The sequence below is a fragment of the Staurois parvus genome, unplaced genomic scaffold (assembly GCF_062004578.1).
Source record: "Staurois parvus isolate SC_StPar_1 unplaced genomic scaffold, SC_StPar_1.0 ptg000071l, whole genome shotgun sequence".
In the NCBI taxonomy this organism is placed as follows: domain Eukaryota; kingdom Metazoa; phylum Chordata; class Amphibia; order Anura; family Ranidae; genus Staurois; species Staurois parvus.
Genome location: NW_028317867.1, coordinates 7,859,957 through 7,875,314, shown reverse-complemented (window position 1 = coordinate 7,875,314; position 15,358 = coordinate 7,859,957). Strand labels below are relative to the sequence as shown.

At 36.9% G+C, this 15,358-nt stretch overlaps 1 protein-coding gene across 1 annotated transcript in view; it reads right to left on the bottom strand.

Moving 5' to 3' along the window:
• Positions 1–15,358, bottom strand: part of TUSC3 (tumor suppressor candidate 3) — a 358,515-nt gene that overhangs the window by 33,169 nt on the left and 309,988 nt on the right. The window contains exon 7 of the mRNA XM_089669302.1: positions 9,452–9,515. Within this exon, the coding sequence (XP_089525428.1) occupies positions 9,452–9,515 (64 nt within the window). The remainder of the gene's footprint in view (positions 1–9,451; positions 9,516–15,358) is intronic.

Below are 15,358 nucleotides of genomic sequence, written 5' to 3'. Positions count from 1 at the left end.
TTTTTTGCACATCTTTATTGAGTTGCATAAATATTTAGAGTTGCGCTGCACTTTTTGATACTGATAGAGTCCACTTTAATATTTCCAATTCTAAGTCCAATTCTGACATAGTCACTCACCTCAGAATGATTATTGGAAATGAAAAGTCCTCATACTGCAGTCACACCAGATTTTTGTGGACCCTGAGCATGGTGTTTAATAACATAACCAAAGGGGCTGAGGGGTGTGGAAGTGTTTAATGGTCAGCAAACCCTTTTTCAGATACAGTTTTCCTAACTATACCAGTCTTGCCCTATGATTACTTGCTACAATCTACAAACCCATATTTTATCATCCAGCCTAAAATTACCTTTTAAATTTTAGGCACATAAACTCGGTAAAAATGGTAAAATTACCTTTTGAACAATTCCAAGCATGATATACTTTTGATATGTCTTTCTAAAGTAACATGCACAAATCAGGAATATTGCTGCACTCCTTGGTATCTTAATTGAAGTATTAAAATAACATCACAGGTATGACAGGAACATTAAAAAGGTGATGTGTTTCATGCTAAATTCAGTGATTACTCAAACCTCATATGATATGCAAGTGAGTGCAGCAATATTCTGGATTGGTGCACGTTACTGAATCTCACAGATGAGCTGTGCAGCACCATGGGTTCCAATTTGCAACATGTGAGAGCCGGTCATTTACCTGGAGCAGCATTATTTTGGCTTTTCTGATCCACATGTCTTTCTAAGAAGAAGCAATGTACTCCAGAAGCCCTCTGCACCACACAAGACAAGGGTTTCTCATATCTACATAACCAGTCATTTTTTATACATTCAGATCCATTCGTGTTATTTTGTAACTTTAGGGAGATTTATGTATTATGACTTTGGTGAGAAATAAATGGCCAGGAATGTGGCCTGATTTCCACTTCTTGCAAAATAATTATAACATGCCATAAAGCACTTGCTGACAGGCTGTTGGCTTGTGAGATGTCAGACTAATGGGTTTAATTAATGTATCTGCATCTAGTGTCAGAGATGGCATAAAAAAATCAGTTGAAGCTTAATGAAAGGTCTCTACTGAAAACGATGTGTATCCACTTGACTGTGGGAAGAGGTCGAATAAAAAAATGTCTTTTTATAAAGTGTCTCTTCCTGGGCTTGCAAATTTCAGAACAAAAAGGTTACCATGTGTTCCTTACTCAATTTTGGCTTTCACAGAGACCACATTGTTTTAAGTGTACTGTGGCCAGATCGGTGAGAATATTATATTAATAGATAATTTCACATAAATAAAAACACACCACCCTTAAAGTGGGCCTGAACACAACCTGAACTGAAGATTCACTATCTTAAAGAGAATATTTGTAAATATTAACTGTGCCTAAGCATAATGGAAAAAAAAATATTGAGGGAGCCTACGGGAAATATAGGGGACTAAGTACTTTGCCTTCTGCTTGCCTTTTTGGCAATCACTTTCACAATACAGGTCTTTATTGTAAAATTTCAGATGTAAAAATTATAATATATTTCTATACCTTGTAGTTTTGCACAGGTTCTGATATACTTTGTGGAACAATTTATAAAGAAAACTTGCAAAGAATTAAACTTTTCTAGCTTTTGTAATGGTTAGTATTCATTTCTTGTTTAGATATTCTTTGGGTTACTATGGCATGCATATATATTGGTTTATTTATCTGCTAAAAAATAAATGAACAGTAAAAACAAGAAAAGCCCTAACCATTTGGCTCGAGCAAAAGAAAACTTTAGATATTCAGTTTATACTGTTGAATGGTAAATAATTCTGTGGGGAGAAGAGTGATATGAAAGCATTCTGCATACATGAGTGCTTTGTTTCTTTATGCATTTTTGTTTTATAATGTTTTTTTCATCTCATGCACATCATTAGCTGTAAAGGTGTATGCACAAATCAAGCTGTGAAAGTCTTTTTTTATTTTCTTATCAACAACCGTAAAAAAAAGGCAGTGAAGCCGACTTCTGCATTCCTATGTTTAAATATACTGTACATAGCTGGGTATAAGCTGATGCATGTTTTTTTCTAATAGAAAATATTTTTAAAAGCTAAATAATTTACATAATTCAGGCCACATTGTTACAATAGGACAAGAAATGTGTTGGAACCACAGAGCACCTTCCACTTTTCATGTAGGGGAGATACTCTGTATTATGTATAAAGAACTCTGTATTATGTATATAGAAGAGAGAGCTGTGCAGTGTCCAAAGGACACAAAGGCAACTGGATTTTTCACGGTATCAACTGGTATTTCAGTTCATTAGGGTTTACATGCTGTAACAGTGCTGTGCCCTGCTATTGGGTTAAAATAAGCAGAAATGACACACAGTTGTCAAGGTCACAGATTAAGGGGCTCCACGAGATCTGTTCAAAGTGGAGGAAGCAGGTCTTTCAGTTTTCTCCAGGTTTTGTAACTCTCAGATTAGGGTCTGAGGTCCACAGGCTTTGAAGAGCTTTGCCAGAGAAAAGGCCTCTAACATGGTGTTCAAGTTGTAATGCGGTCCGTGAGGCTGTATATGCATGTGTGCACAGCTTTTAAATTCTAAGAGCTGGCAAGGTCAGAGAGTGGGCCACTTGCAGCAGGGAACTGAGAGTGATATGCAGATGATGCATGAGAGAGGTGCATAGATTGCATGTCACCACAGTAGATACTATGAACTGGTCTAATGGACCAGCCAAAAGGCCTGAGTTTGTGGCCTGAGCAGTGGTGCTATGAAAGTGAGCCAGGAGGCAGAAGGAAGAACTTGTGTGTTACAGAGCATTGAAGGAGGAATACTGAACACTCGTGCATGATTGACCTTTCCCGTTGTGTTTAGAAGTATTGCTGGAAACCAAGGAAATCCCTGTGAGGGCAATCGTTTATTTTGTGGAACTTTTTTTTAGCTTTCATTTTAAATAAAAGTGGGCCATCAAGCCGAAAAACATAGTTCCCAGCTAAAGTGAACTCACTAGAATAGCTCTACACCATTGAGTGAATTCGCCAAACATACCCTTAAATAGTAGTAATATGTCAAGTAGGTCTGATTTAGGATAAACTATAAAGTGAAATGTATATGGACACCTCAACAAATTATTGAATTCATGTGTTTCCATTGAAGGGAACTGTTAGTTCAACATAACAAAGACATATTGCAAAAGTTTGCACTTCCATCCTTGTAGTAACAGTTTAGGAAAGATCGTTTTTGGCTGCATCTTGACTGTACCTGCATTCAGAAAATGCGCCGAAACCACAGGACATGCTGAGGGAAATTTACTAAAACTGGAGCACTCAGAATGTAGTGCACCTGTGCACGGAAGCCAATCAGTTTTTAACCTCAGTATGTTCAATTAAACTTTGGCAATAACACCTGAAAACTGATTGGTTTCTATGCAGAAGTGCACCTGATTTTGCACTCTCCAGCTTTAATAAATAAACTCCACTGTATAAGAAATCTATGGGAAAGAGCAGCTAACCCACATGAAAACTGCATGTATACTGCACTGAGTCCAAAAGCACAGTGGATTGTGAAGTCACCCTTCATAGCCCACAAAGAGCTCTGATTTTTAACCCTATTGAACATCTTTAGGATGAACATATGCTGATTGTCAGCAAGGTCTTCTTGCCCTACATCTGTTTCTGATCTGTATCTGATCTCATAAATATTCTTTTGGCTGAATGGGCACAAATTTCCAAAGACACACTCCAAAATCTAAAAGAAAGCCTTCCTAGAAGGGCGGGGGCTATTATATCTGCAAACTTCAAATATTTACTTGATTGCCGTTACATACAAAATGTTATCAAATATATTTTAGATTTTCATATCTTTAGGGCAATCCTTTTTATTAAAGAATGTGATTGGCATAAACTGTTTAAACTGGAACTCCAGGCCAACCATTTTAGGATTCATAAATCTGTTCAGTCAATGTTGTGATTTGAACTCTGTTTACATATACAGGTAATGCCACTGATTCAGCATTGCACTTTCCTTTGTTACCTCTTTGGGCCCCAAGCTCACTTACTAAACAATTAGGGGTTGATTTACTAAAGGCAAACAGATTGTGCACTTTGAAAAGTGCAGTTGCACTATTTGCCTTTAGCAATTCAACCCCTTAATTGGCATTAATATACTACTCCAGGCAGGAAACTGGGAAATTGTAGGATCTTTTCCTGGCTATGCTGTGAGGCAAAGACATGCAAGGCACAAAACTGGCCAAGAAGAATCACAAATCAAGTTGGAGATAACACAGTTAAAGTGTTATTCTCACAGAGAGTCTGTTGGATCAAATTATCAGGTGAAACCTGGCTCATAGACTTGCACTGAGAGATAGGAACAGTAATGCACTGCATTGTGCAGCACTACTATGCAGGGAACTGAGAAACAAAACTCTGGAAATAATAAAACAAATTAATCAGGTTATTTCCATTAAATTGTATGTAAAGCCCAAAGGTTTTCTTTAGTTTCAGATATAGTAGGGAATGGTTAAGACTGGTGAATTATGTCTGCATTCTTTGTGAGAGATTTGCCTTCACTTTCTGTCCCAGAGACAGAGCAAGAAGAGGAGATCTCTACAAAGCAATAGAATCTCCTTTTTAAATTGCCACCAGGTCAGGTTTACCAACTGGAAAACTGTTCCTCTCCTCATGTTACTTTGACAACTTGTTACATTTCTTCTCACTTCTATACTAGACAAAACAGTCATCAGGACCAATAGTAAAGGCCAATTTACCTAGCATGGGCACAGACAGCAATAAACACCTTACAGATGCACATGCCACTTTGTGGACTTATCTCCACTATTTACATCTGGCAGTTTTATGCCACTCTCGGAGGTGACAGCAGAGGAGAGACAGCTGCTCTGCCCACCCTCTGCTACCCATTCACAGAAGCCTTTTTATTTTGTGGATGAGTTCACATATTACAAAGACTTCTGTGACTGGATAGGAGGAAGGGAGGGGTGGGCATAGCAGCTACATTGACTCTGCTGTTGAAGGAGCTGAGACCAGGAGGTACAGCACTGGAACTCTTAGAACTATAGATCAACAAAACTATAAGATGTAAATTAAAGATATAAGTCCAGGAGGTGGCATGCACCTTGTTGGACTTAACTCATAGTATGCCTGTATTTTTTTTGCAAAGTAACTGAAGTCCTGGTGTTATTACATTTTCAGAAATGCCTACAAACTGTGTATAGTTTCTCTATGTAGCATTACATTATGTAAAGTTTTCTACTCATGTTATCTTCTAATTACAAACCTGAAAGCAGAGTCTTCTCTTTAACACAAGTGGCAGCTTGTCTTCCACATACAGCAGGAGGCTGAGATATTAGCTATTTTAGAACATCAGCTATTAGAGCCCAATACCAACAAATCTGTTACATAAACCCAACATGTTGATTCTATGCCAGATCTTAGACTAAAGGTCATAAGTAAACACACCATTTTGTTTGCATATGTGTTCACATACATTGGGAAAAATGCTACGATTATGTAATTGTTTTTAAAGGTTTTTGTTTGCTGAAAAGCAAAGCTTCTTTTTCAAAAAGGTTGTAAGTTAAATATAAATAAAACCCTTCTTACAAACTGATGTATATTTAGTAATAAAGTGGAATTTTAGCTTATACCTAATGAACCTTAAAACTCCCTACTGCCCCCTCCTAATGCCTGCTTTTGGATTTTAGACACATAAAATACTTCTTTAGTGTCTTGAGGTGATTATGAATGAAAGAGCCGTTGAAATAAAAAATGAAGTGTGATTTTATTCTATCACACAATGCCTTAAAATAACAATGTAAAGCGTATCATGAACAGTTCCATGTAGATAAAACTACTGTAGAAATATCAAGCAGAAGTTTAAAGAAAATTCACCATTATTGTCCTTCTCGAGACTTCGGGAAGAAGCTGGAAGTAGACGGAAGTGACAATCTTGTCTTACAGCATGCACCTGTTCCAGCTTCTCAGAAGGTTCTCAGACGTGTGTGTGTGTTATGTATGCAAGAGTACTCGTGTCCGTTGTCTCATGGTCTTTTATGAGGCAAGTACACGTCATAGCTTGAGATTCCTAAGACCTTATATGGAAATCAGTACTGCTTGGCAGAGGAATTTCATAGAAGGGAGGGGACGCTATATATACAGAGATTTGATGGACAGGTACATATATTGATGATGTAACCTCAACTATCATATTTAAATTATAATATAACTTAAGAATGTATCTTTACAACATATCAATGAATAATCACTAATCTATATATGTAACCAACTTATAAATTATACTGAATACACACAGATACTATTAAAAATACATTAAGTAATAGTAAGGCTGGCCATACATTATACAATTATCTTCCAATTTTCTGCCCAATTTCCTTTAGATTTACCTTCAACTGTGTAGTGGAAGGGCCTGCCTAATTGGATACAACTGAAAGTGTTGTTTAGTTTTGTCCTGGTTTTTGGTAAATCTAAACCAAAAATCTCCAGATAATTGTATAATGTATGGCCAGCCTAAGTCTATAATGAGTCACTCCTAATACCCTTGACATTTACTAGAGACTTCTAACCAGTTGTGCCTTAATATAGCCTTCAGCTGGTTTAGCTGGTCTCAGCTTAACTAACTCATATCTTTCAGTCTCAGCTATAACTTATATCTCAGCTTACTTTACTGAAGAATTAAATAATATCATTGGCTTAAGGCATCCATTCAAACATATTCATATTAATTATGATTAATCATAAAAACCAAATATTTTGCAAGCTTGCCATCAATATAATTGCCAAATCATAAATTTGATTATTTGATTTTCTTCACCTGCACTACCTAACCTGTGTAAGAAAGATGTATATACTTAAATATTTCAGGCCACTTTGGTGTGATCACCTGATCTCCCCAGTGTCAGCCAGTGATAGCTGCAGGAGAGAGGAGAGAGCAATCCGACAACAGCTAGTAAAGTCTGGAGCAGTGAAGTCATACATAAGCTTCAATTTCCTATTCATTGCCAGCACTCCCACCTCTCCCCTGCAGCCGCACTGGCTGACACAGGGGAGCCAATCGCATGACCAGACCGCAGCAGCCTGAAAATAGGTAAGTATATACATCTTCTTACACAGGTTAATTAACATAGGTTGTAGGAGGGGGAGGGGGCAGTTTTAAGGCTAGTTAGGTAAAAGCTGGAATTCCACTTTAAATTAAAAAGAATAACAAGAAAAATTAATTTTCCATATTGTGTTGCGCTCCTATTAATAAGTATCTCTTCTATACCACTGGTCCCTTAATAGCACCCAAAATTAATAATGTATGATCAAATAGTCTAATTAACAAAAAAATATATGTATAAAAAATATGAAAAAGCACATGTGTATACAATTACTCAAAAAATCTTAATATGAATAATCACTTATATGAAAAATAACTAAATGTGAATACTAGTACACTCTTCAAAAGTACATGATGTTGTAACATAAACGTGATAACAAATCAATAATACACCATGATTAGTGAAAAAAAAGAAGAAAAAATATATAAAAAATATATGTAATAAAAAATATATATATATATAATATCAAAAAAATATATATATGTGTACTACAAATTAATAAATGTGTAAAAAATATATATAATAATGTCCTTATAATACAGTGACTCTGTGCTTGATTTAATCTTGAATCGGTGACTTTTTGTGAATCTGTGACTGTATATGAATCCGTGACTCTTTGTGAATCCTCTAATTAGTGCAGATGTATGCTCACCTCCTTATCTGCCTGCAATTAGGCTATATGCGCTTGTGGTTCACCTCCTATGGAACCTGCTTAGATGAGATTTCTCCTTTATAGATTATGGAATGTGGATAATGTGGACGTTGCAGCCTTACCCCTATGCGTTACGCCACTGGTCACGTGGCTTCATCAGGGGGTTTTGATAGTCCTATCAAACGTCACTCGGAGAAAGCCGGATTGTTTGACAGACGGCAAGTGCATGACTCAACGGTCGGCGGAGGACTCGTTACATACAAATTGCCTTATATTGAAAACAGCAAATGTGAGTGAACCATTTGGAAGCAATAAAGCAGAAATTTTTAAAAAGGATAAAACACTATGTTTGGTAATTTGTCCCCACATATGGAGAAACGCATGGAGAGGAGAGCATAAGGGGATTGGAATTATCGTAAGGAGTGATTAATCCCGGAAGGGTTAATCAATGGTAAAGGATATCCACATTCCATAATCTATAAAGGAGAAATCTCATCTAAGCAGGTTCCATAGGAGGTGAACCACAAGCGCATATAGCCTAATTGCAGGCAGATAAGGAGGTGAGCATACATCTGCACTAATTAGAGGATTCACAAAGAGTCACGGATTCATATACAGTCACGGATTCACAAAAAGTCACCGATTCAAGATTAAATCAAGCACAGAGTCACTGTATTATAAGGACATTATTATATATATTTTTTACACATTTATTAATTTGTAGTACACATATATATATTTTTTTGATATTATATATATATATTTTTTATCACATATATTTTTTATATATTTTTTCTTCTTTTTTTTCACTAATCATGGTGTATTATTGATTTGTTATCACGTTTATGTTACAACATCATGTACTTTTGAAGAGTGTACTAGTATTCACATTTAGTTATTTTTCATATAAGTGATTATTCATATTAAGATTTTTTGAGTAATTGTATACACATGTGCTTTTTCATATTTTTTATACATATATTTTTTTGTTAATTAGACTATTTGATCATACATTATTAATTTTGGGTGCTATTAAGGGACCAGTGGTATAGAAGAGATACTTATTAATAGGAGCGCAACACAATATGGAAAATTAATTTTATGTACACAGTGGTAGTTGTGTGTTGGGTGTGTGCGATCCAGATATACTTGAGATATACTGTGTCCATATTGGCGTCTTGAGGGGTAGTTATTTGGTGGATACAACTTGGCTCGCAAGTCATATAGATATCGGCTCATAATAACAAGAAAAAGCCACTGAAACTGTTGCCTTATTTTTCAGTATATTCTACATTTTCTAACCACTCATATAGAGGCTTATTCTTTAAAACAGACCAAAAAGCGATGTGGATCTGCAAAGTGCTGTAGCCTAAAGCAATTAAAAATGATTTGCATTTACAGTAATCAGTTCACATAGATGATTATAGATTGGTCACTATGCATTTCTTTGTGTATTCACAGTGTTCTTTGTACTGTTGTACTGAATAAGCCACACAGACTGAGCAGTAAGTATGACTTCGTATGTAGGTTTATGCAACATGACATCACAAACTCAATTACCTAAATATGATTTCAAATGCCATGTTTACCAAAGCACCTATCTTGCTTTAAACTACAGTAGTGCATGCATAATTGTATTTATCCTAAAAACAAACTGTAACATAAACACATAAATACAATTTTCTACAATAGAAAGGATACTCAGTAGTAGAATGATGTGAGATTCTGCGACAAACTGTGCCTGGCTGCTTCCATGAATGTAACTCTGAAAAGAGAAAAATATATATTTTGCTTTATGTGCTGTGCATGTTGAATAAAAACACATTTATTGAAGAAACCTAAAAAAATGTAAACTATAAAGGCCATTTTCTTACTTTTTAAAATTCTGCTTGCATGCATTTCTAAATTAACCATCAGAATTTTACATCTCAGCAGCAGTACAATGCCAAGCATAAATTACATTTCTAGTACACCAATTTGAGTTAGTGAGCATGAAACAGGGTTTATTTCTTCTTTCTTGCTGGATGTTTACAATTTTTAGATAGATCGATTGATTTATCAATCTATAGATAGATGGACAGATACAGTAGATAGACAGGATCCCACTTTTCAATTTACAAGCACAAACCCGGGCAGAAGAGGCACAATGGGTTGCTTTATTTACTAGCTGTAGCAGGTACAAATGGCAGGTTGATGGACCCTATTCCTCCATACCAGCCACTTTAGTATTTAATCATTTAAAAACTTTGTGATTTTTTGGCAAATTGGACTGTTAGTCAACAGAAAAACAAGTTGAATACCTCTGGCTTTAAGCGTACCTTTCAATTAGTTTACAAGTCTGCAAGAATAACTACTTGATATGTCGCAATATACAAAACCAGTATACTTTTCACAAAATCGCCAACATTTATCTTTACAGAGTCCATCTATAAAGTGCCTGTACTCTGTACCTGTAACGGCCCCCCAATCCTTCCTGCCAAGGTTGACTCTGATAGGCAAAGCTCCGAAATTTCTGGTTAATGTCTGAGCTTTTCTTTTTGCTGATTCTGTTAAAAATAGTCCTGGATTTAGATGTGACATAAAGGTGAGGGAGGTGTTTCCTCCTCTCCTTTTCCTTGGTGATCAGTTTGAAGTAAATTCACTATGCAGCAAGTCACAAGGTAAAAGGCTGAAGCAGAAGGCTGATCTGTGTCAGAGATTAAAATTCAACATGTATATACTGCACAACCTGAACTTAAAAGCGGCTCCAACAAAAAAAATAATCTAAAGCCTCCACTGTAAGGCCTATATATTTTAACAAGTTGTCCAAAAAAGCACTGTTAGATCTATGGAAACATGAAGGGGGATGGTTACCAAAGAATATGTAATCTAGCATTAGTGGTGTGACCCTCCTGCGCTCCAAATAATGTGTTTAAACAATTATCAAATAAAATAAATGAACCCCAAACAGCTGCTAGCATTAAATCATATACCAGTGATCAAGTGAATATAAACCATATAAATGCTGCGCTACATTCAAAAATAAAAGTGAATGTGGAATCCAATGACATAAATCAATATAGTGACAATAAAAAACCATATAAATGCTGCGCTATATTCAAACTAATTAAAGTGAATGTGGAATTAAATAACTTAAATAAAACAATAGCAATAATAATAGATATAATAAAAAATTGTGCTTAGTGATAACACAAAAATAATGGCAAAACACAAACTAAAATCAATACGCATGTGCATAAAAATGCACATACATATATTACACGTGCAAAATGTGAAGTGAGGTCAATCTAAATAATACACACAAAACTCAAAATCCAATAATGGAATATTAAGGTGAAAAAAGTCCAATAATGGAATATTAAAAGGTGAAGAAATTTTGGTTTTGGTAAACTGTGTTTCCAATATGCTGTAAGGTGACCACAGGTGAAACAAAACGTGCAGGTATCTGGGTGTAGATAACTTGTGAATCCAACCACCTTCTGGATTAGCCTCTCACCTCATCACTTCGACCCTTGCGGGTCACAGAGCAGTATGGATCTCTCTCACAGATCCTCCAGGCACCACAGCACTCCAAAACCACTTCTCAGGATACAATATTCCCACTCAGCTCTTCTCCAAGTGTAGATGAAATATCAGTAGCAGCCAGTCCACATTAAACCCTCATGCTCTCAAATGAGGATATGTGTATGTAAGTTGGGTGTACAGCTGAGTCCACAGGTGTACCAAGATGGCCGCCACGCCGGAAATACGTCACCGCGCTACGCCGACGCGTTACGTCACAATGTCACGTGACTTCATCAGGGCTCAGGGCTATATTGTGGATAGCATTGCAATCCACAATATAGCACAGGATCTCTGCCTATACAGAATTTGCAGCTCTCCCTAACAGTTTCCAGTTTTTTTTTTAATTTTGTTTGTCAAAGCTTAATTACCACTTGTCTACTGGGCACTTTTACCTCCTTCCTGCCCAGGCCAATTTTCAGCTTTCAGCACCGTCGCACTTTGAATGACAATTGTGCGGTCATGCAACATTGTACTTCACCTCTAGGTTTTTTATATTTTGCTAAACAAACCAAAAACAACTGAAAAATTTGAAAATAAAAGTTTTTTCTTAGTTTTTGCTATAAAATTTAGTAAATAAGTGATTTTTCTCTTTCACTGATGTACGCTAATGAGGCTGCAGTGATGGGCACTGATAGGCTGCAGTGATGGGCACTGATAGGCAGCATGGATGGGCACTGATGAGGAGGCACTGGTAAGTTGCACTGATGGGCATTGACAGCCATCACTGATGGGCACTGAAAGGCAATACACATATATGGCACTGATAGGCGGCACTGATAGGCAGTACTGACTGACACTGATAGGCGGCACTGACTGGCACTGTTAGACAGCACTGGCTGGCACTGATAGGCAGCACTGATGGGCACGGATAGGCGGCACTAACTGGCACTGATAGGCAGCACTGACCGGCACTGATTGGCGGCACTGATAGGCGGCACTGACTGGCACTGATAGGTGGTACTGACTGGCACTGATAGTTGGCACTGAATGGCAGCTCAGATGGGCACTGATATGTGGCATTGATGTGCACTGGTAGGCACTGATATGTGGCATTGATGTGGCACTGGCAGGTGGCATTGATGGACACTGACAGGTGGCACTGATGGGGCTACATTGATCATCAGGGCATTGGTCATCAGTGCCCTGATGATCAGTGTACATGTCCCCTCTGAGGAATGCCGATTACCAGCTCTCCTCTCCTCACAAGCTGTCAGCGTGACAGCTCGGTAGGAGAGGAATGCCAATAACCGACATTTCCTAATTAATATGCGATCTGCTGTGATTGGACACAGCTGATCACATGACAGAGCTGACATCATCGGCTCTTTCCGCTGATCGGTGATCCACTGTGTCCCAGGGACACAGCGCACCAACGATTGCAGCGCATGTATGACGTCCTCCCAGAATGAGAGAACCGCTGCCTATCTGTCATTTCCTTATATGGCGGGCGGGAGATGGTTAAACAATCTGCAGTTAGAAGCTGATTGGCTAACATGCACAGCTGCACCGGGTTTTGCACTCTCCAGTTTTAGTAAATCAACCCCAAAACCTACTTTGTGTTAGACAGGATAAATGTCCCAAAAAGATGACTATTTATTATTTTAACAGGACATTTTTACTATTTTACATTTAATACAAGTACTAAAGAAACACAAAATATGCCAAAATATGATAAGCGAAGCACAGCAAATGCAATCCATATCAGCCATGTAAAGTTTTTGAAATTGTTCTAACACTTTTTTTGTTTGTTTACTTATTTCTGGAAGCCCAAAAGATAAAAAGTCCACTTCTAATCCATTTTTAACAGAGTTTTTATTTTAAACAACAGGCAACCAAATAGTTCTGCAGCATTTAGTTTACCAAATTATGAGCGTTGAATTCCATCAGAATACAGAATAGCATCATAGTGTAGCCCAGCCTTTTTCAACCAGGGTGCCTTCAGGTTTCTTCAGGGGTGCCTTGGCAAAACGCCTAAAAATTGCCCAAAAATTTTATAAAAGCCAGTGGGTAGTTACACAAAGCCACAGGTTTTCATTGCACACCATTTCATTACCATTCTAGCCACCAGCATCTTAACAACTAATGACTTCATTAGTTGATAAGGGGGATGTTGGGTGCCTACACTGCGAAGTGAGGGAGAGAAACTGAGGGAGAAGGTGAATCCATGGAATTCTAGTCAGTACCACTGTGCAAAAGTATATTCACTTTAGAAGAGTAAATCACCTCTAATGTTGGGTGTCCTACGTGTGTAGATGCTGCTGCAGTATGTCTAAGTATTATTAGTTTAGCTTTTCACATTATAGATTGGGGTGCCTCAAGATTGTGCAGAGTTTGAAAGGGTGCCTTGGCTGAAAATAGGTGGGGAAACACTGGTGTACCCTGATCAATAAATACCCCTTGCAACAATACAACCACAATTGTAGAGTCAACTATCACAGAAAAACACTGAGGTGACAAATGACACAACTTATTATTGTCACAATGGAAAATGGGATGTATTTGTAAAACAGCTTTCTTAAAATGATTGCAGCTGTTTTTCATAATCATTACAATTTAGAATAAACCTGACATCAGAGATATATGGGGACTGCCTTTGCTGACTTCCTTCAGAAAGTACCAACTGCCCAGCTGTTATACGGGAAGGTTTTTTTTGGTTTATTGAGGTAGTACTAGAGATGGGAAGGCCTGGAAAAAGAAACAGAAAAATTGGGAGAAAAACTGTTTTTTTTTCAGTGTTTTCAGAGCCTTTTTATGTTTGGTTTTTTTTCGGGGAAAAATGGCAAAAAAAGAAAGAAGTGTGGAATATGCTCTTTTACAGTGATTAATATATATATATAATATATATATATATATATATATATATATATATATATATATATATATGTACATATATATATGCATTACATGGTATTCAAACTATATAACATGAAGACCTTAATTGAAGATTTCTGAGACGTCATGTGAAGTCTTAAATTATTGCAAGTTTTCTTAGCTGAAGACAAGCAAACCCTGGAATTCAAGTAACACTGTACTTTTCAGTGCAGTTCCCAGACAATAATAATATGCATTTCTGCCACTAGAGGGCACTGCAGAGAAAAGGCTCCAGTTTGGTTTGCTTTTGGGCTCCATCTGGTACTTCCTACAGCTGGACGATTGTTGGATAGAGTAGATGATAGTTGCTGTCCTCTCAAACCTTCATTGACAGATAAGAGGGTAAATGTGACAAATTTGTTTATCTTTATACACTTTCAATTATTCCTATTACTGTTCTCCACGATCAGAGCATAATGTTTACCTATGGTCTGATCAAATAATTGTTTTTTCTTTTCCTCCTCTCAGTAAAATGGTGTATCTAACATCTACAGTTTGGAAACATTTCCACAGTGCAATTTATGCTAAGAGCAAAGCTGCAATTTCCACATCCTTACATGCCAGATGTGCCCTAAAGACATTAACAATACTTCATGAAATGAATGAAAGAATGAAAGTGCAAGTAGCTTTTCCCTATTGATTTCACATTTGAGAAGCTCTCCTTCTGCTGCTTCTGGATCATCACAAAGTGTTTCTTCTCCAGCAGCATCTTCAGGGAACTGTTGCAAACCACTGCCTTCCAAAAATACACAATCTCTTCATTTATAGATAAAATGACATAACATCAGGAGAACATTGATCAAGCGCTTCAATCTATGCTTCTGGATCAGCATTGCCCATAACTGAAAATGCATGTTGGCAAGAAGCTTTTGAATTATTATGAGGGAAAGGGGTGTGGTTACCTGTTCTCATGTATAGCTGACATATCCTTAACACATACAGTCCTTATTATTCCATTTGTAATGAAGAATACAATTACACAGAGCAAATGTAGTTTATTTACTGAATAAGCTGTACTTTTATTTCAAACACAGTAATTTTACAGTGGGGAAAATAATTATTTGATTCCCTTCAGATTTTGTAAGTTTACCACTTACAAAGTAATGAAAGGTCTATAATTTTTATCATAGGTGTATTTTAAATGATACAGACAATGGAGTTGTCCTAAAAAGT